This window comes from Phyllostomus discolor, chromosome 6 (assembly GCF_004126475.2).
Source record: "Phyllostomus discolor isolate MPI-MPIP mPhyDis1 chromosome 6, mPhyDis1.pri.v3, whole genome shotgun sequence".
NCBI classification, from domain to species: domain Eukaryota; kingdom Metazoa; phylum Chordata; class Mammalia; order Chiroptera; family Phyllostomidae; genus Phyllostomus; species Phyllostomus discolor.
This window is the reverse complement of record NC_040908.2, coordinates 74,884,709-74,901,243: the sequence shown is the minus strand read 5'-3', so window position 1 is coordinate 74,901,243 and position 16,535 is coordinate 74,884,709. Positions and strand designations below refer to the sequence as shown.

The following is a 16,535-nucleotide window of genomic DNA, read 5'->3' as shown; positions in this document are numbered from 1 at the left end:
CCTTGGAAAAAGAATAAACATAGATACAGTGTAACTTTTACCCCTTGCTCAACCAACTTCATTTTGGGGGTATTCAAAGCTTAATCTTCCTTAAATCCCATCCCACTGATTAAAGACTAAAAGTCCTTTTCTCTCTAATAGGGCCTCAGTTGGTCAAAGTACACACCACTTTAAAACCACCTCTCAGCTGGAAGTACATAAGTCTTAGCGTCACAAACCAAAAGAAAAAAAAATAGGGAAACTTACGCAGAGTTTCCTCAGTCACTTCCCCATCTGAGTGATCTTGCATCCAGCTCAATAGCCTGGGGTGCTCCCCTGTCAAGAGGGAAAAGGTGTGTCCACAATCACCCAGTCAGAGAGAGTGACACAGCCTGATTAGGAAATCCCTGGAGGATGAGAATATATATCCCTACCCTGAACATTGAGCTTCCACTGAGGTAAAAGTCAAGCCTGCCAGCCTTCCCCAGGCAGGAAGCAACAAGGTGAAAAATGCAGAGCTGCAGGTAAGAGGCTTCTGAGAGAGGAAGGGAGGGTGAGGAGAGACAGACCTGTGAGTAAGGATTCCAGAGCTCCATTTCTGGATGGAGACTCAGGCAGTTCTCCTGATATCTCTGGACCTCATGTGTCTCCTCTGGGTGACCATCCTCATTTCTGTGACCTTCACCCATGTGAAGACAACCTTGGCTTTTTAGGTCTTCAGATTCTCTGTCACCAAAGGGACTAGATCAGATGGTTTCTGAGGACATTTGATAAGTCAAAATGACAGGCAAAGTGCTGTGGGATTCCATGAGAGGAAACAAATTGCTGTGTACAGGTCCCCGCGCCATGGGAAGCTGTGCCTGTGAAACTTACACTGAACTCAGAGATTTTCTTCTTTAGGAGGATCATGGGATTTTCTAGTGGGGCATGTTTTCTTTTTCAAAGTAAGTATAATTTTCTAACACTGGTTTTCTAACACTGGTTCCGGAGGCCAGATGGGTACCAGCACTCATGCTTGTCTCAGAAGAGCCACGAGTAGTCTGGTGGAAAAGTGTGAGCCCTGGGGCTAAAGGGTCTGGGTTCAAGTTTTGACTTTGCCTCTTACTAGCTGTATGAGGCCATGGATGTGTTCATAATATAACTGTCTTTAAAATATTCTGTACTTTAATGACTATGGAGTGCCATTTCAGTACATGTCGTTCACCCAGGGGCCAGCAGCTTACCAGTAATCAACAGCCAGGAAGAGGTATGTTTACCTTGAATATTCTCATGAAATAATAATAAACTGGGCATGATTCCTTAAAAAATATGTTTGTATCTCTATTATAATGAAACAAATTACAGAATTTATTTTTACCTTCTCAGTGCTTCAGTTTCTCCATCCATTCACTGTGATCTTAATGAGGAGGAGGACCACCAGGGTGGTGGGAAGAGTACATGAATCTGAATCAAAAAAAGCACTTAGAATTGTGCCTGGCACAAGGTGGTGCTGCCGAAGTGCCTGCTCTCATTATTAGACATCCTCCCTCTTGAATTCTGTGCCCCTTTGGAAGCTTTTCATCTTCTTGGAACCCCAGCTCCATCAGGAGCCTCCTACCTCCAGGCTGCAGCTATACCAATCATCTCTGAGTTTTCTCTTCTGTAAGCTGAGGCAGTTGCAGGGCTTGAACTTCCCAGTCCATCACAGCAGCTCATGTCTGTGATGCCATGCTGCTGGCCTCCTCTCTGCAGTCCATCCCACTGCCACCAAGCGCACTCTCTTTCTGTCCTATGTCTCTGAACTCTACGTTCCAAAGAGAACAGTGCATTCCTTTCCACCAACACAGATTGCGTGATTTCACTTCCTAGGATGGTATAAAAGAGTGCCCCTTCCTTCAAATCTCATCGCAGTCTTATCCATTTTAATGGTATTTTTCATTTTTTTAGCCTCTTTGATTATCCCAAAAAGTAAGAAGGAGGTCTCTGCCCATTTGTTCCCAGTTGGCCTGGGAGCTTCTTTCATGCCCTGACAACAGGTCTTCCCTTCAACATCTCTACTCCTACTCCAACCTTCAAAGTCCAATTGTTTGACAACAAACAGCTGGGTAATCCAGAAGTTCATAACTTGATGTTTTTGGATGCTAGTTTCATTCATCAGAAGAAAAGGATGGATTAGAGAACAGGGTTCTTTGTTATTTTTAAGAATCTCTAGACAGTATTCATACCATCCAAATTTTTCATGAAATGTCAAGAGGAAATTTAAGAATACTTGTACTTAACTGGGGATTGCAAATCTGAGTGTATTCAGGATCCATGCAGTAAGTCAAATCTGTGAGGCTGTCAGTGACAGGGCTTGTGGTCAGCTGGACTGTGCTTGTTCCTCAGAAAAGACAGGCAATGAAAAATAACACCAACACTTTGGCTGAATGATGCATATATATAAGTTGAATTGGTCTGTGACTCCCAGTTTGTTAGCTTTGACAACTTGTGACAATATATGACTTTGTAACCCTAAATTGAAGGAATGAGTATCAAATCCTGGCCTCACCACTTCTATATGTTTCCTCAGAAGAGTTAGTTAACTTTTGTAATCCTCAATGTCTTAATCTCTAAAATGAAAACAATAGTATGTAATTCATATATATTTGAAAAATTAAAACAATAATACATTTTCAAATTTTTCCTACTTCTTGGTGGATGTTTGGTAATTGTTAACTATCAATATCATCATAATTGTCATCATCATCAGCTTTTGAGGTTCTGACAGCAAAATTTCAAAAGCCATTCTGAGAGGGCTGGGGTGAGCAGAGCACAAGGATTGAACATTGGCTCTCACTTCATGCGCCTACTTTGTTTAAGAATTATCTAATACTAATAATCAGTGCATCTCAGATCCCCTGGGAGTCTTGTTACTATGCAGATAATTCTGACTCTCTAGTCTGAGGTGGATCCTGAGACTTTGCATTTCTCCCAAGTCATGTCCTTGCTGCTGGGCTGTGAACCACACTTCAAGTAGCAAAGTTTCAGAATATTTGTGGTGAGGTTTTTTTGTTTGGGAGCAAGAAAGAAGTTAATGCAAAGTTTTGAATGGATCCTAAATTTCCTAGTGCTAATATTCACCTAGTGCTAATATTAAGAACCTTTTCTTAAATGTCTGAGGTAGGCAGAATTCTAAGGTGACCCTCACTGACTCATGGCTTTGTCTAAGCCCTGTCCCCTTGAATGAGGATGGGATATATGAATATGATGGAATGTCATTCCCATGATTCATTTCCCTTATAGGGCAAAGGTGAAGGAATTTTGCAGATGTAATTTAAGTCCTCAATTGGTTGACTTGAAGTTAATCCAAAGGAAGATCATCCTGGGTGTGTCTGAAACAATCGGTGGGCTTTTTAAAGGAAAGTCTAGACATCAGAACTGAGAGGTCAGAGAAATGTGAAATAGTATCTGGAGTCTTCTATTGACCTAGAGAAAACAAACTGTCATGTTGTGTAGAGGGCCATGGGGCAGGGAATGGTGGGTGGCCTCTAGATGCTGAGAATGGTCTTCACTGGCAACCAGCAAGAAAGTAGAGACCTCAGCTGTAGAATGACAAAACTTAATTCTACCAACACACTTGCACTTGGAACAGGACTACTAGCTTTGATATAAGTCTGTGAGTCCTTGAGCAGAAAGTCTAACCAAGCTGAGACCAGACACCTGACCCACAGCAATGTGAGCAAAAAAAAAAATGGTTCTTTTAAATCACTGACTTTGTGGCAACTTGCTACATAACAATAGAAAATGAACATGATATCCCAGCTCTTCTCTTTGATGCATGCCAGTCCCAGTTATACTGCAATGATAACCTCAAACATCTTGGTAACTTAATACAACACAAGTTTATTTTGCTCATGCTATATATCATCATTGGCCAGCTGTGTCTGATTGTGATGGCTCATCATAGCCTTTTGAGGATATTTAAAAAGACAGCTTACAGAGATCATCCATTTGATTCTGATTGTTTTGATACTAGTTCTGTGGTGGGAAATAGGTGTTTCTTCTGTTTAACAGAAGAAGAAACAGATATTCAGGAGTGAGGAAGTGGATCCATAGATAGTAGACCTCAGCCTCCTATCAGGATGGCCTGACCATTCTATGTGATTGCTATTAGCAAATAAGGGCTCAGGGTTCATGGTGACAGAAGAGAGGGTGGGGGGTAGGGCACCAGAAGAGTAATGGGAAGGCCTGGAAATGGCCCACATCTTTCCCACTTACTTTTCATGCCTATCACGAGTCATGTGGCCATGCTTAACTTTAAGGGAGTCAAGAAATGAACTCTTTTGTGTATCTCAAAATAGAAAGATATTGGTGCACATGGTTCTCTCTACCACATAATGTTATCTAGTAGGTCAGTTGGAGTGGTGGGGTAATCACCAGGATTTCAGCTGGCTCAGTGTCAGGGAGCTGTTCTTACCACCAGGGAACAAACTGGCTAGCATCAGAAAGTGGAGAGAAGCCACGAGGGACAAGTGAGTGAATGCATCACTGATCCTAGCCCCAGGGTAGAGTAAATGTTTTCTTGGTGGGACTTTTTGGGCCTCTGAAAAACCTGTAAGTCTGGGCCATCATCAGCCTAAAGACTGTTTTTTTGCAGAAAGAGATTTATCCATGTAGTACAGATAAAAACCAACTGGGGTTTTGATGTTTTGTGTATGTTTTGTGTATGACTCTGTTTGCTCTCCTGGCCATGCTGGACACAGGGCTGAGGAAAGGTGCTGCCTTCTGTGACTCTTAGAGGTCAAATCACTCCAGGTGGGCACATCTTCCAAAGAGTGAAGATGATCTTCTAGCATAAAAAGAAAATGCCATCTATTTTGATGATGTAACAATTTTGGACAGAAATATTTGTAAAATGTATGTAGCATGGTCAAAACATATACTCATTGCAAATCAATGCCATGAAAATGTATCTTTATTAGCTCTTCTAATAAGAGTCTCATTTGTCTATTTCCTGAGACTCTTTTTCATCAGGAAAAAGGAATTAAACCTATCACTACATGTTATCCCCATCTTGGTGGGCTCAAATCTGCCTCTCTTGGAACTGTTCAATCTCTTGAAGGTAGATTCTCTGTCTTTCAGAATTTCTCACCTTGCCACCTTCTTCTAGCCAGAAAAGCATCCAAGCATAGGAGAAGCTGTGTTTCCAAGGCATGATAAGGGATGGTGGCTAGTCCACACCTGTTGGCCTATGAGCCTTTGCTGGCTTCCAGGGAGAAATCCCTCGCCTGGCTGTCATGGGTGTCCTGTTGAAACTACTTTTGAGTTCCATGGCTGGAAAAACTTATGGTGTGGTATTTCAACTGAGTGAGAGCCAATGCTATGGCTGATGTGGTCCCACTGTACTTCTCATTGGCTCCACAGGTCCTCTGCATCCTGGCCATGTCATCATTTCTCCCCCAGCTTAGACTGGCCACCTGTGCAACTGATACTCAAAATATTCACCCACCAGCAGGACACAAACACCAACTAGTCAGAATAGTTGCTGCAGTACTATTGCTGGACCATGAGGATCTCCAGGGAGCACCAGGGAAGTTGGGGTACCAGAGTGGGCAGAGCTCAGGGCTTAAGTAACTGGTTATTCACCAACTAATAAGCACATATTTCCACATTTGGCCACAGTGCTCCTCATGGACTGAGTATCCTGCAGTCTCCACTCTAGGTTACCTTGCCCTTCATCATGGTGGCCCTATATCAGCCCAGATCTCAGTTTACTTCCCATTCTCCATGCGAAGCATAGAGAAACATCTGGATGTTTTCTCCATTGGTGAAGAGCTGAAGCTAGCAGGGAACTAACATTAGATCTCTCTACCTAAACACGCCATGCCATTATTTTTATCCTTCCCTAATGTCACCATTTGGCAATAGCTTCTTATTTTACTACAGTAGAATTCCCTGAGAGACCCAGTGTGAAAGCAAAGCAAAAGTGCCTCTGCTTTTAGCTTCCTCCTCTCTTCTACCTTTTCTCTGTTGGCACAGTTTTTGAACCCAGAAAAGGGAGTAGAATCTGTTTGTTTCCTCTTGTGGCTTCTTGCCTTTCACCCTGGAGACCCAGAGCCTTTCTACTACTTCCCCTTCCTACCAGGAAGAAAATTCCTCTATGTCATATTCACTTCCTTCCCTCCTTTGTGAGGAAGCCCTTGCTCTTGCATTTTCTTGGGGTCAGAGTGGTAGAAGCATCAAAGATAGTAAAAAAGGTAATACATTGGAAGATAATTATAATATTCTCCTTATTGCATATGTTATACACTGTTTCATCCTAGGAAAAGTGGGTTTTGAACAAAAGTTAAGCTGTTCTTCATGATTCAGGGGACTCATTATGAACATCGAGTGTTTTGTGCTCTGATATCCTGATATCCTCAGTAGAGCACAGTGAAGTGGAGGAAACTGTGTCTGCTCTTAAGGCCTCTGATTGTGCTCTTTGGTTCTTGCATCTGTCCTAATAGTTTTTTGTCTCCCCTGTTATCGGTCAATCAGCTGCCACATGTTTCTGTGTGTTTTCTTACACCAGCCCTCTCCCTGTTTCTAATTTGCTACCTCAAATCTGCTTTTGATTAAGAATTTTTGGTCACTTATTGCCGCATAACAACTGCCCCACAAGTTAGTAGCTTAAAACAAATATTTTATTCTAATTCATATTCTATAGGTCATGAATTTGAGAATTCAGCTAGGTGATTCTGCTGCTTCATGAGGTTCAATTGAGTTCAAACAGTGGTTCTCAGCTGGAGAGTCTAAGATGGCTTTAAATAGCTGGCACCTTTGAGGGGATTCCTGTGAGTCTATACATAGGTGGAACTGTCACCCTGATCCTCTATATGTGGTATCCCTCGCAATGTGGTCTCAGGAGATTGTACATGGTGGCTGGTTTCCCTCAGAGCAAAGGTCCCAAGGAAACCAGGTGGAAGCTGTATGGCTTTTTCTGACTTATCTTCTGAGTTCACCCAGATCACTCTGTTGTTAGACTTGAGTCACAAGCTGGCCCACATTCAAGGGAGGTGACCTGGATTCCAACTTTTGATGATGGGGTGGCACAGTCATATAATAGAAACATTGTGGAATGAGAGATGTTGCTGTGGCATCTTTAGAAAATACAGTGAGCTACTCTGAGAAACTATAGCCACGCCCACACAAATAGAAAGAGGTTCTGAAAGAGGGCTTCCACCTTCTCCTGAGAGTAAAATACACATGCCTTTGTGCCAGAATCCTACTGGCTATTTTTCAACTGTTTAAATTCTTTTTGTCCTTGTTTCTTTGGCCTGTCGTATAGTTTAAATGGGCAAGTTTTCTGGATGATGGATGATTCAAATATTTGAAGTGTTTGCCACACTCAGATTATAAGACACTGAAAGCATCATTTGGTTTAAAGGGTGTGCATCTGCTCATAACACCTCCTGTGCCTTGTCAGCACAGTGTCAGTTACTAGTCAACACTACCCAGTGAGTACCCCTATGAGCTGGAACTCCAATACTCAGGACAACGCAGGAGACTTGAGTCCTGGCTCTGTCATTTGCTCTCTTAGGGACTTAAGCAAATGAGTGGACGCAATCTGGTGGTTATCTGATTAAGCCCCCTGATTCAGTGCTTTAGAAATGGAAGCTGTGCCCAAAACTGAAGACTGAGTTCAAATTCAGATTGACTTAGAATCCTAGGGTTTTACACCTTGGATGTGTAATAGCTCTTAGCATCCCAACCCTTGCATTTTAGTGATTTAGAAACTGTGACCTAGATTGTGTAAGTGGCTTGCCCAAGAACACATAGCTGATTAACAGACTGAAGGTGAGATCCAGCTTCAATCTCCCGTGTACTTAAAGACTTACAATGATATCAGTCTGAATGAAAGCATCAGAATTCTGTGGTAGGCTTTGGATGTGTATGTGTTTATGACTGTGTGTTTACATGTCAAACATCCTTCTATAATTTGGATGTGCACATAGGCTTATTGATTCCATGATAAAATTGTACACCTTTACAGTATAGTAGCTGGTGTTAGCTAAGTTAATGAGTATGATACCAGACAGTTCTTGGGCTGTGTGAGGGACTATTAGCAGGAGTTAGAATACAGACAGTGGAAGCTCTGAATTCTCACTGAGGTTTGGTAGCTGTGTGTTCTTGAGCAACTTACTTACCTCCCTGAGTTTTGGGGGATTGCTTCTGTAATAACACTTTTGAGAGCAACCACTTGTTGAGGGCATTCTCTTTGCCAAATCTGTGTTGACCTCTTTATATACCACATGCCATCTAACCCCCCTGTGATGTATGTCAGGCTACAGCTGTTTCACAGATTAGCAGACTGAGCATCACAGAGGCAACAGAATCTTTCTGCTGGCACCAAACCCTCCAACTGGCAAAAAAGGCAGACAGGCATTTCCCTGCCCTCCTCTGTCAGACTCTACAGTTCATGTACTTTCCACAGTGCTCCCTGTATAGACTCCCTGAGTCTCAGGACTACTGGAAGATCTAGACTTCTTCTGAGCTGCCCCAAGGGTGGAATCTGTCCAATGAGTAGAACTTAGGGGGAAACAAATTTGTATTTAGAAATAACAGAGGAGTTTCTGATCATGAGTCCTCTTTTGGAGTTGGAAGTGTCCATTGTAAGAAGGGTAGCTTGTCCAGCTACAGAGAATGTTGGGTTTGAGAAGGCTGTTTGGCTGAGCTGCTAAGCGCAATGGTTTCTGGAGCCCCAACCAACTCCAGGTTCTCATGGTTCTACAGAGCAGAGAAAGAATATCAATTCAGATGATTGTATAGGCTCAGACTTAGATCAGACTTTGTTATTCCATTAGCTCTGTGGCCTTGGGTAAGTTATTTACCCAAGTTATTTAATGTATCTGTATTTCCATTGCTTCATGTTTATAATAGGGATGATTTGCTCTACCAAACACATGAGTTCTGACCTTTAGAGTTATTCATAGCAGTGGTCCCTCTTACACAATTGTCAAGCTGGGAGAATTTGAAGCTTGGTGGATTTGTATTGTGGGTGTTGGGGACCTAATGGGTAGAGCTTCCCTTTCATTCACTTTGATAAGGAAGGCAACTGTTCTGGGCTAGTGGAGTGACCTTGTCCAGGGTTTGCCTGTGAATGGGCCTGTAAAAACGAGGAAAGTAAGGAAGTGTCTTCAGCTGATGGCCTGGCCTGCTGAGGGCTCTGAATGAGTCAGCCTTAATGGGAATGAAGTATATGAACAGAGGATTTAAATGAGTGGGAAAATGAGTTGTTTTCCTGAAACTCTCAGTCAATGAACAATTTTTAGGGAAGAAGTTGGTCAAGTTCAAAACTTTTGATAGGTATGGTTTTAGGGGGATAAGATACTTGTTGGCAGAAAGTAAAATAAAAGAGAGTGTGTGTAGCCATTGGTTGAGGCAAGTCTTAACCTGTTCAATTTTTCTCCTTGAAATTCAGTCCACTCTGCCAAAGATGGGTCTTTCTGTGCCATGGCTTCCAGTAAGCCATTTGTCTTCTGAGGCACCACCAGAGTCAAGGACATCGAGATGCTGTCATTCTGACACAGCCATACAAACCAGAAACAGTCCCACTGTGCTGATCTGAACTCCCTTAATTCTGGGGGTTGGTGGGTGGAGGAACTAGTTTGTCTTTTCTAAAGAACAAAATTAGTTTATGGAGAACCTATTAAGGGTTCTGCTTTGAGCAAGGACAGTTTTCAGCAAAAGCTGTCTTTCACCTGGTCATATATTTCTCTATAGCTCCTTCCATACCACCAAACTCCTACCATTCTGTGTTTTCCAGAGACTTAGTTCAAAATACTTTTTATTTTGTTTTACTTTAGCATTTACAGAATTTTTCCAAGCTTAATTTTTATGTAAAATATTTATTTTCCTCATGTGTTTCTGAAGGTTTATACCATATGCCTGAAACAACATTTTTGGGTTTTTAGGGATTGATTATACAAACTGGAGGTGACTAAGTAATATGCCTAAGGCTTGATAGCTATTTGACTTCATAAATATTCAGGATCTGTTACCTTGGTTTTGGATGACTGTATGGTCTGACTCAGAGTTTTTAGACTCAGTTGCCTGAAAGCTTTCAAAAGGAAGGTGAAGATAGAAATAAAGAAAAGTTTAATTTTCTGGGTGAATTTCCACCTCTGTGACTCAGTGCAGTGTCATCAGTCCTTTCCACCTTTCTATATTCTTTCTCCTTCCTTCAACTCTTCACACATTTATGTCATTTTTTAAATGCCTGGCTCTGTTGATTTTTAGTTCTAGTTCTCTGTTTTTTTTTACATTGGGGATGGCAAAACATGGTTATTTGCCCCCCTCCCCCAAAATAAGGATAGAATTGTAACTCAAATATTTGGTATGTGCTGCCCTTAACATTTTTTCTTCCAGTAGAAGGTCTACTCAGATTCAAGCAGAAATGTAGAATTTTCTGTAATTTAAATACACATTTAAAGAAAGTAAGGAAGGAGAATAATGTTTTGCTACAAACATCTGCAAACAATTTTTTTTCCTCTGGGTCTGCCAAAAACTTAACTGTTTCCCACACTATGGCAATTTGGGTTCCAGCCTTTCTCAGAGGTTTTGATTAATGAAAACAATTGCTATGATGTGTTTGTGGTTTCAAGTCTGAAGCCACTTCCTGGAAAGTTCATAGTAAAGCAGCTATTTTGCCAAAGTCCATAGAGAGAAATCAATCTTCCTGGCAGTGGGGGTCCTGGGTGGGGGTTGGGGGATGGGGCATGACTATTACTTGAGGAGGGCAATATTAGGGTCCTCCTCAATTTAGAGGACCCTAAATTGAGGGTCCTGTATTTATTTTATTGAAATAGGGTCCTTGTTGAAACATCTCTACTTCTAACCCTGACTAGACATGTGATTTTGAGAAGAGGGTTAACACCCAACTTATTTGCATCACTTGGAAAAGAAAGTGATGGCACTAGATATCTCTAAGGTTCTTCCAGCTCTGCAGCTCTGTGAAGCTTCAGCTAGTAACTGCCCCTGAAAGAATGCTGCCTGACTTTCTGGTGTAAAAATAATTTAAAACATGGTCATAAACCCTCACATAATCCAAGTCTAAGCCTGTACCTGATTCTTGGGGAAGGGAGGCTGCTTTCATCCAAGAGGAGGCCGAACAGCTCCTTTTGCCTTTGAGTTAAAGGTACTTTTCAAGGGCAGTAATCAGACTGATGACTGAAGTTATCAGTTCTGATGTTGAACATCAGAAACAGGACCAGTTAGAACATAACACCTGATAGTACCTGGCAGGGCTTTTTACCCCAGGGTCCTTTTCATAAACTCTGCAAAGTTAACATACTGGGGTTAGGTTTGGCTGTGCATGACAGAAAACCTGAACATGTAAAAGAAGGCTATCTGGGATGGGGGCAGGCAACTCCATAAAGCCATGCTCCTTTCCTGTGGCCCAAGGTGGCAACTGTAACCCAGCCATCATATTCATACAGAGCCAGCAGGAAGGAAGACTGGTGGAGACTTTTAAGTAGACTTCCCAGGAGGATATTACATTTCCACTTGCATTTCACTGACCCAAATTTTGTCATGTTGCCACTCCTAGTTGCAAGGGAGGGTTGGAAATACAGTCTTTGTGTAGGATAGTGATTTATTTAGTTAAGAGCCTGGTAGCTCTATTATTGGGGAAACAGGGAGGACAGATATTGGAGGAAGAAACTAGCAGTATCTGTCACAGAAATGATATTTTTGAAGAGCAAGGGCTGTGGAATCACCAATCCTGGGTTTAAACTTCACCCTCTGCCTACTAGCTATAAGATATTGGCCAAGATACTTAAGCTCTTATATCTCTTCTGTTATATCTTCTATTATAACAGAAGATATCTTTATATCTTATATCTTTATATCTTCTGTTATAATAGAAGATATAACAGAAGAACAAATACTCTTCTGTAAAATGGGCATAATATTCACATAATGGGGGTAAAATAGAAGAACAAATACTCAGAGTTTAGCACAATAGCTGTCACTGTTACAATATTCCCTGCATCAGAATCTTTGACTTCTTTATTTACTCGGATATGCAGTATTAGTTATACCTGGTGTATGTAACTCCTACTTCTTTCATATCCTAACCAGAGAACTAGTGAGTCTGGCTGAGACCAATATAACTGGGGACAAAGCAACTTGGTTACTACTGATATGACCTTTTTCTAAGTGTCCTTATGAACTGGAGGGTAGTATTACAGGTAAAGTTACAGAAACATTTGTGTATCAGAAACACGTGAAGGATAGGACTACGTAGGAGTAGGAAGAGCTTAGGGGAGATAGTCCTGGAGCAGATATCCAGCTAAGGGGAAAATCTCACTGCCCACCTCTGACTCTGGGTCTCTAGAATGGGGGTTTAGACTACAACTCTGAGACTGTGCTTCTGATGGTCCTGACTGATGAGGGAGGGTTCCTAGCGTGCAAGGATCATTTCTTCAGTTTAATAGCCCTGTCTTGGCCAATTAAGAACTATTTGGGTTTACTGTGAGACATTCAGAATGATAATCTGTTCCAGGAACAGAGAACAAGTCAAATTTCTTCAAGGAAATGGGGGAGGGGTGGTGGTGGGGATTTTTTTTTTTTCTGGACTTACTCATCACTCCCAACTTTCTAGTAGACTCTCAGTCAGAAAGTACTCCCTGGTACTTTCTGGGATGGGGCTTTGTGTAGGCCATGGAGGCTGTAAATAACACCAGGGCTCTGTCCTCATGGCTGACCCCACCCATGGGTGCCAGATGAGAAACAGGTATGGCAGATGGCATGACTTCTCCCATTTCTTTTCCCTCTTGGAGTAACTTTTCAGCTCCTCCCACTAGAGGTGGGGGCATTTCTCCATCCCACTGATAGCATGTTTGGCCCTGTGACTTGTTTTGATCAGTGGAATGTAGGCAGACAAGAGCAAGCTAGTTCTTAGCAAGACTGTGAGTGTTTTTGCTCACATCAATTGCATTTTCCCATTACATGAGAATACCATCTCCCAGAAAGACACTGATTCAAGGAGGACGGGAGATACATGGAGCTGACTTGGATGCCATCTGAAGCTTGGAGCCAAGCCTAACCCAGCCAAAATGAGTGCAGCCAACTTCCATCTGACCCATAGACCTGAGAGCAAGAATAAATGATTGTGGTTTTAAGCTAATCAGTGTTGGGGTTGTTTGTTAGCAGTATTGTTGTGGCAATGGTTATCGGATACAACAGGCAATTGCAAAATAGTGTGGGAAGGCCTACAGGGAGAAACAGAGGCATCTGAACATCTTGGGGACATTCATGCGGAGGAGGGATGCTTCATAGACTTGTGTACATTATTCACTTTTGGACCTCATGTTGCTTTTTCCCTGTGATGCCCAATAGCAGAGAGTTAGCAGTATATAGACTCCCCAAATATTTGTCAGAATTATATGTAAAATAAGACTTCATCCATAAGGATTAATTTATAAAGACTATAGGAAGACTTCTCTGACAAGTAAAATGAGAGCCTTTTGACTTGTAGTGATTCATTCACTCATTCAGTCATTCAAAAAGTAGGATGATGACTAAAATGAAGTAGGATTCCTCTGCACATAGAGCTTAACTTCTAGAGAGAGAAGTCACAGTTGATCATAAATACCACAGAGAGCAATAGAGCAGGAAAGGAAAATGTGGAGTATTGGGGTAGAAGGGTGGTTCCATTTTATACAGGAAGATTAGAAAGTAACATTTGAGCAGAGAGACCTGAAACAGAAGAGGACCCAAGCAGTGGCCTTAGCTGAGGAGAGGGTCTCAGGCTGAGGGGCAGGGAGTACTAAGGCACACTTCAGGAGAGACAGACACTTATTGTATGGAACCTCCAGGCCAAGGCTGTTTTTAAGTGCTCTGTGGATTTGATGTTAGATGTGTTCAGTGACTATAGCTGTAGGGGAGCAAATCCCCAAATTGTGAGTTTTCTTGTTTACAAATCTAGGCAAAAAGGTTTCTATTATTAAGTGAAGCTTCCAGAATCCACCCCTGGCAACATCTTCAAGGGGTTCTCTCTTTGGATGTTGGTGCTTCTTGGTGACCCGTCTGTGTTCTTCTCTAGGCTACTGAGTGCTGGACCTAAGGTCTCCACTTTCTGTGCTCTCTGGAAGCTGTCGGAAACAATGTTCTTGTACCTGTTGATAATGGGTGTTTCTGCCTTCACCATTCCGCCTGCGGAACACATGGGTAAGAAGTGACTGAGCTGGAAAGTGCTTGCCTGCAGCTTCTCTGGGGAAAACAGGTGTTTTATGTAGGGAGATTTTGTTGTTATTTAAAAAAACAAGGTGTGATTATGAGAGGGGAAGGGATATAGGGGATGGCAAGATGGGTAAAGGCAGGTCAAATATATGGTAGTGGAAAACTAGCCTTCGGGTAGTGAGCATGCAATCGAGTATACAGATATCAAATTAAAATGTTGTACACCTGAAGTTTATATAATGTTGTTAACCAGTGTTGCCTCAGTAAATATAATACAAAAATAAAGAAATGAAATGCAAATAAAAATCAAAGAATTAAAAAAAGTAAGGTGTCTTGCCTTGGTAAATGGCAACTGCTTCCTCTAGCCCATCTTCCATGCTCCCCTGGGCATCTGCCATTCGTGCCAAAGGAGTAAACCAAACAAGTTGTGCTTTGCCCTTTGTAAAAGATGACTTTGGATTTTAATCACACATCCTGTCAGGACTAAGCTCTTTAGAAAAAAGTCTGAAGTCAGATAAGGTCTACTTTAATAATGAGTCAGAAAGTAAAAAATATGGCCAAATGTTTTAATTGTTACTTTTCAGCATCATGTGAACCTGATTTAACTTTTCCCACAGAATGTAGATTGGAATTGATGGCAGCCCAAAGTTTCTATTTAGAAGTTTTGAAACCTTTCTAATAAAAGGAGTTAATGGGGGTACCCAGGATATGGACCACTTTGTTAGGGGAATGCTGCTTCTTTGGATGTGCCCATCAAAGGGAGGTTTAGGACACAAAGCCTGACTGTAGTCTCTCTGTTCTTCAGTGATTTCAGAAAACTGCCAATTCCGTGGCAAGCATTTTAAAACCGACTTCAAGGTGGAAGGGGAACCTGTCGTCCTGAGGTGCCCCCAGGTGCGGTATTGGCTGGGGGCCTCGGCCAGTCCCCATGTCAACCTGATGTGGCGTAAAAATGATTCTATGAGGGTGGTCTCAGGGAAAGAAGAGACACGAATTTGGGTCCAGGATGGTGCTCTCTGGATTTTGCCAGCCATGCAGGGGGACTCTGGCACCTATATCTGTACTGTCAGGTAAGCCCCTCTGGAATGAGGGTGGGTGTGGGAGCTCTTAAAGAATGTACTCTTGTACAATTCTTCAGTGATAACCTTCATTTTAAAATCCAGTGCACAGGTGAGAATCCATCTTATGTCCTCTTCACTGTTCTTGCAATTCCTCCTGTGCAAGAGCCTTTTCCCAGCTGTCCTCATGGCTCCTCTCTCCCATCATTTAAGTCTTTGCTCACTTGTCATATCTTTAGCTACTTTATCTAAAACAGGACTTCTGTCACACTCTCTCCTTAGCCTATCATCATTTTTATTCATCTGACACACACATATGTGTGTATGTAGTTAATGTTTGTCTACTCCATCGGAATGTAAACTCCAGGAGGACAGGAACCTGGCCTATTTTGTTCACTGCTGAACCCACATGAACACAAGGAATAGATATAGAACATGGAATAGAATTTGGGACTTGGATGAGATGTTAGGAATAAGTTAATCCAACTGCTTATTCCATGTGTGATAGAACCAAGCTCACTTATGAAGTTCTCCCAGGTTGCAGATGTGGAGCTGAGATTAGAACCCACAGCTTCTGACACAAGTCTAGTCCCTCTCCTTCTTTGCCTTATTGCTTTTTTAAAAATTGTGTTAATGTATGCATAACATAAAATTTACTATTTTAATCCTTTAAAAGGTACAATTCAGTTGTGTTCATATTGTTGTGTTACCACAACCACAATGTAGCTCCTGAACACTTTTCATATTCCCAAACTGAAAATCTGTTCTGCTTAAACAATAACAACTTCTCATTTTCTCCTCCCTCAGCCCCTGGCATCCACCATTCTACTTTCTGTCTCTATGAATTTGACTACTCACAGCACCTCATATGAGTGGAACCATACAGTAGTTGTCTTTTGATAATTGGCTTATTTCACTTAGCATAATGTTTTCAAGGTTTATTCATATTGTACAATGTATCAGAATTTCATTCCTTTTTAAGACAGTAATATTTCATTATACGTATAGACCACATTTTGATGATCTATTTATCTGTCCATGGACACTTATATTTCTTCTGCCTTTTGGCTGTTGTGAATAATGCTATAATGAATGTGGGTGTACAGGTATCTGTAGAATTGGGTGGGTCATATGGTAATTCTTTGTTAATTTTTTGAGGAACAACCATACTGTTTTCCACAGTGGCTGCACTGTTTTACATCCCTCTAGCAGTGTACAAGTTTACAATGTCTCTACATCCTCACCAACACTTATTATCTTCTGTGTTTTTTTTTTTCTGGGGTAGGTTGAGGTAGTTATAATAGCTGTCCTAATGGA

At 41.7% G+C, this 16,535-nt stretch overlaps 1 protein-coding gene across 3 annotated transcripts in view; it reads left to right on the top strand.

Moving 5' to 3' along the window:
* The first annotated feature begins 323 nt into the window (after positions 1-323).
* IL1R2 (interleukin 1 receptor type 2) overlaps positions 324-16,535 on the top strand; it is a 32,975-nt gene continuing 16,763 nt past the window's right edge. The window contains exons 1-4 of one of the 3 annotated variants that reach the window (XM_036028359.1): positions 324-503; positions 880-923; positions 14,024-14,148; positions 14,966-15,230. In XM_036028359.1, the coding sequence (XP_035884252.1) occupies positions 907-923; positions 14,024-14,148; positions 14,966-15,230 (407 nt within the window). In that variant the 5' untranslated portion in view covers positions 324-503; positions 880-906. Of the gene's footprint in view, positions 504-879; positions 924-13,967; positions 14,149-14,965; positions 15,231-16,535 lie in introns of those variants that run through there. The other 2 variants (XM_036028360.1, XM_028516617.2) reach the window with 2 other exon arrangements.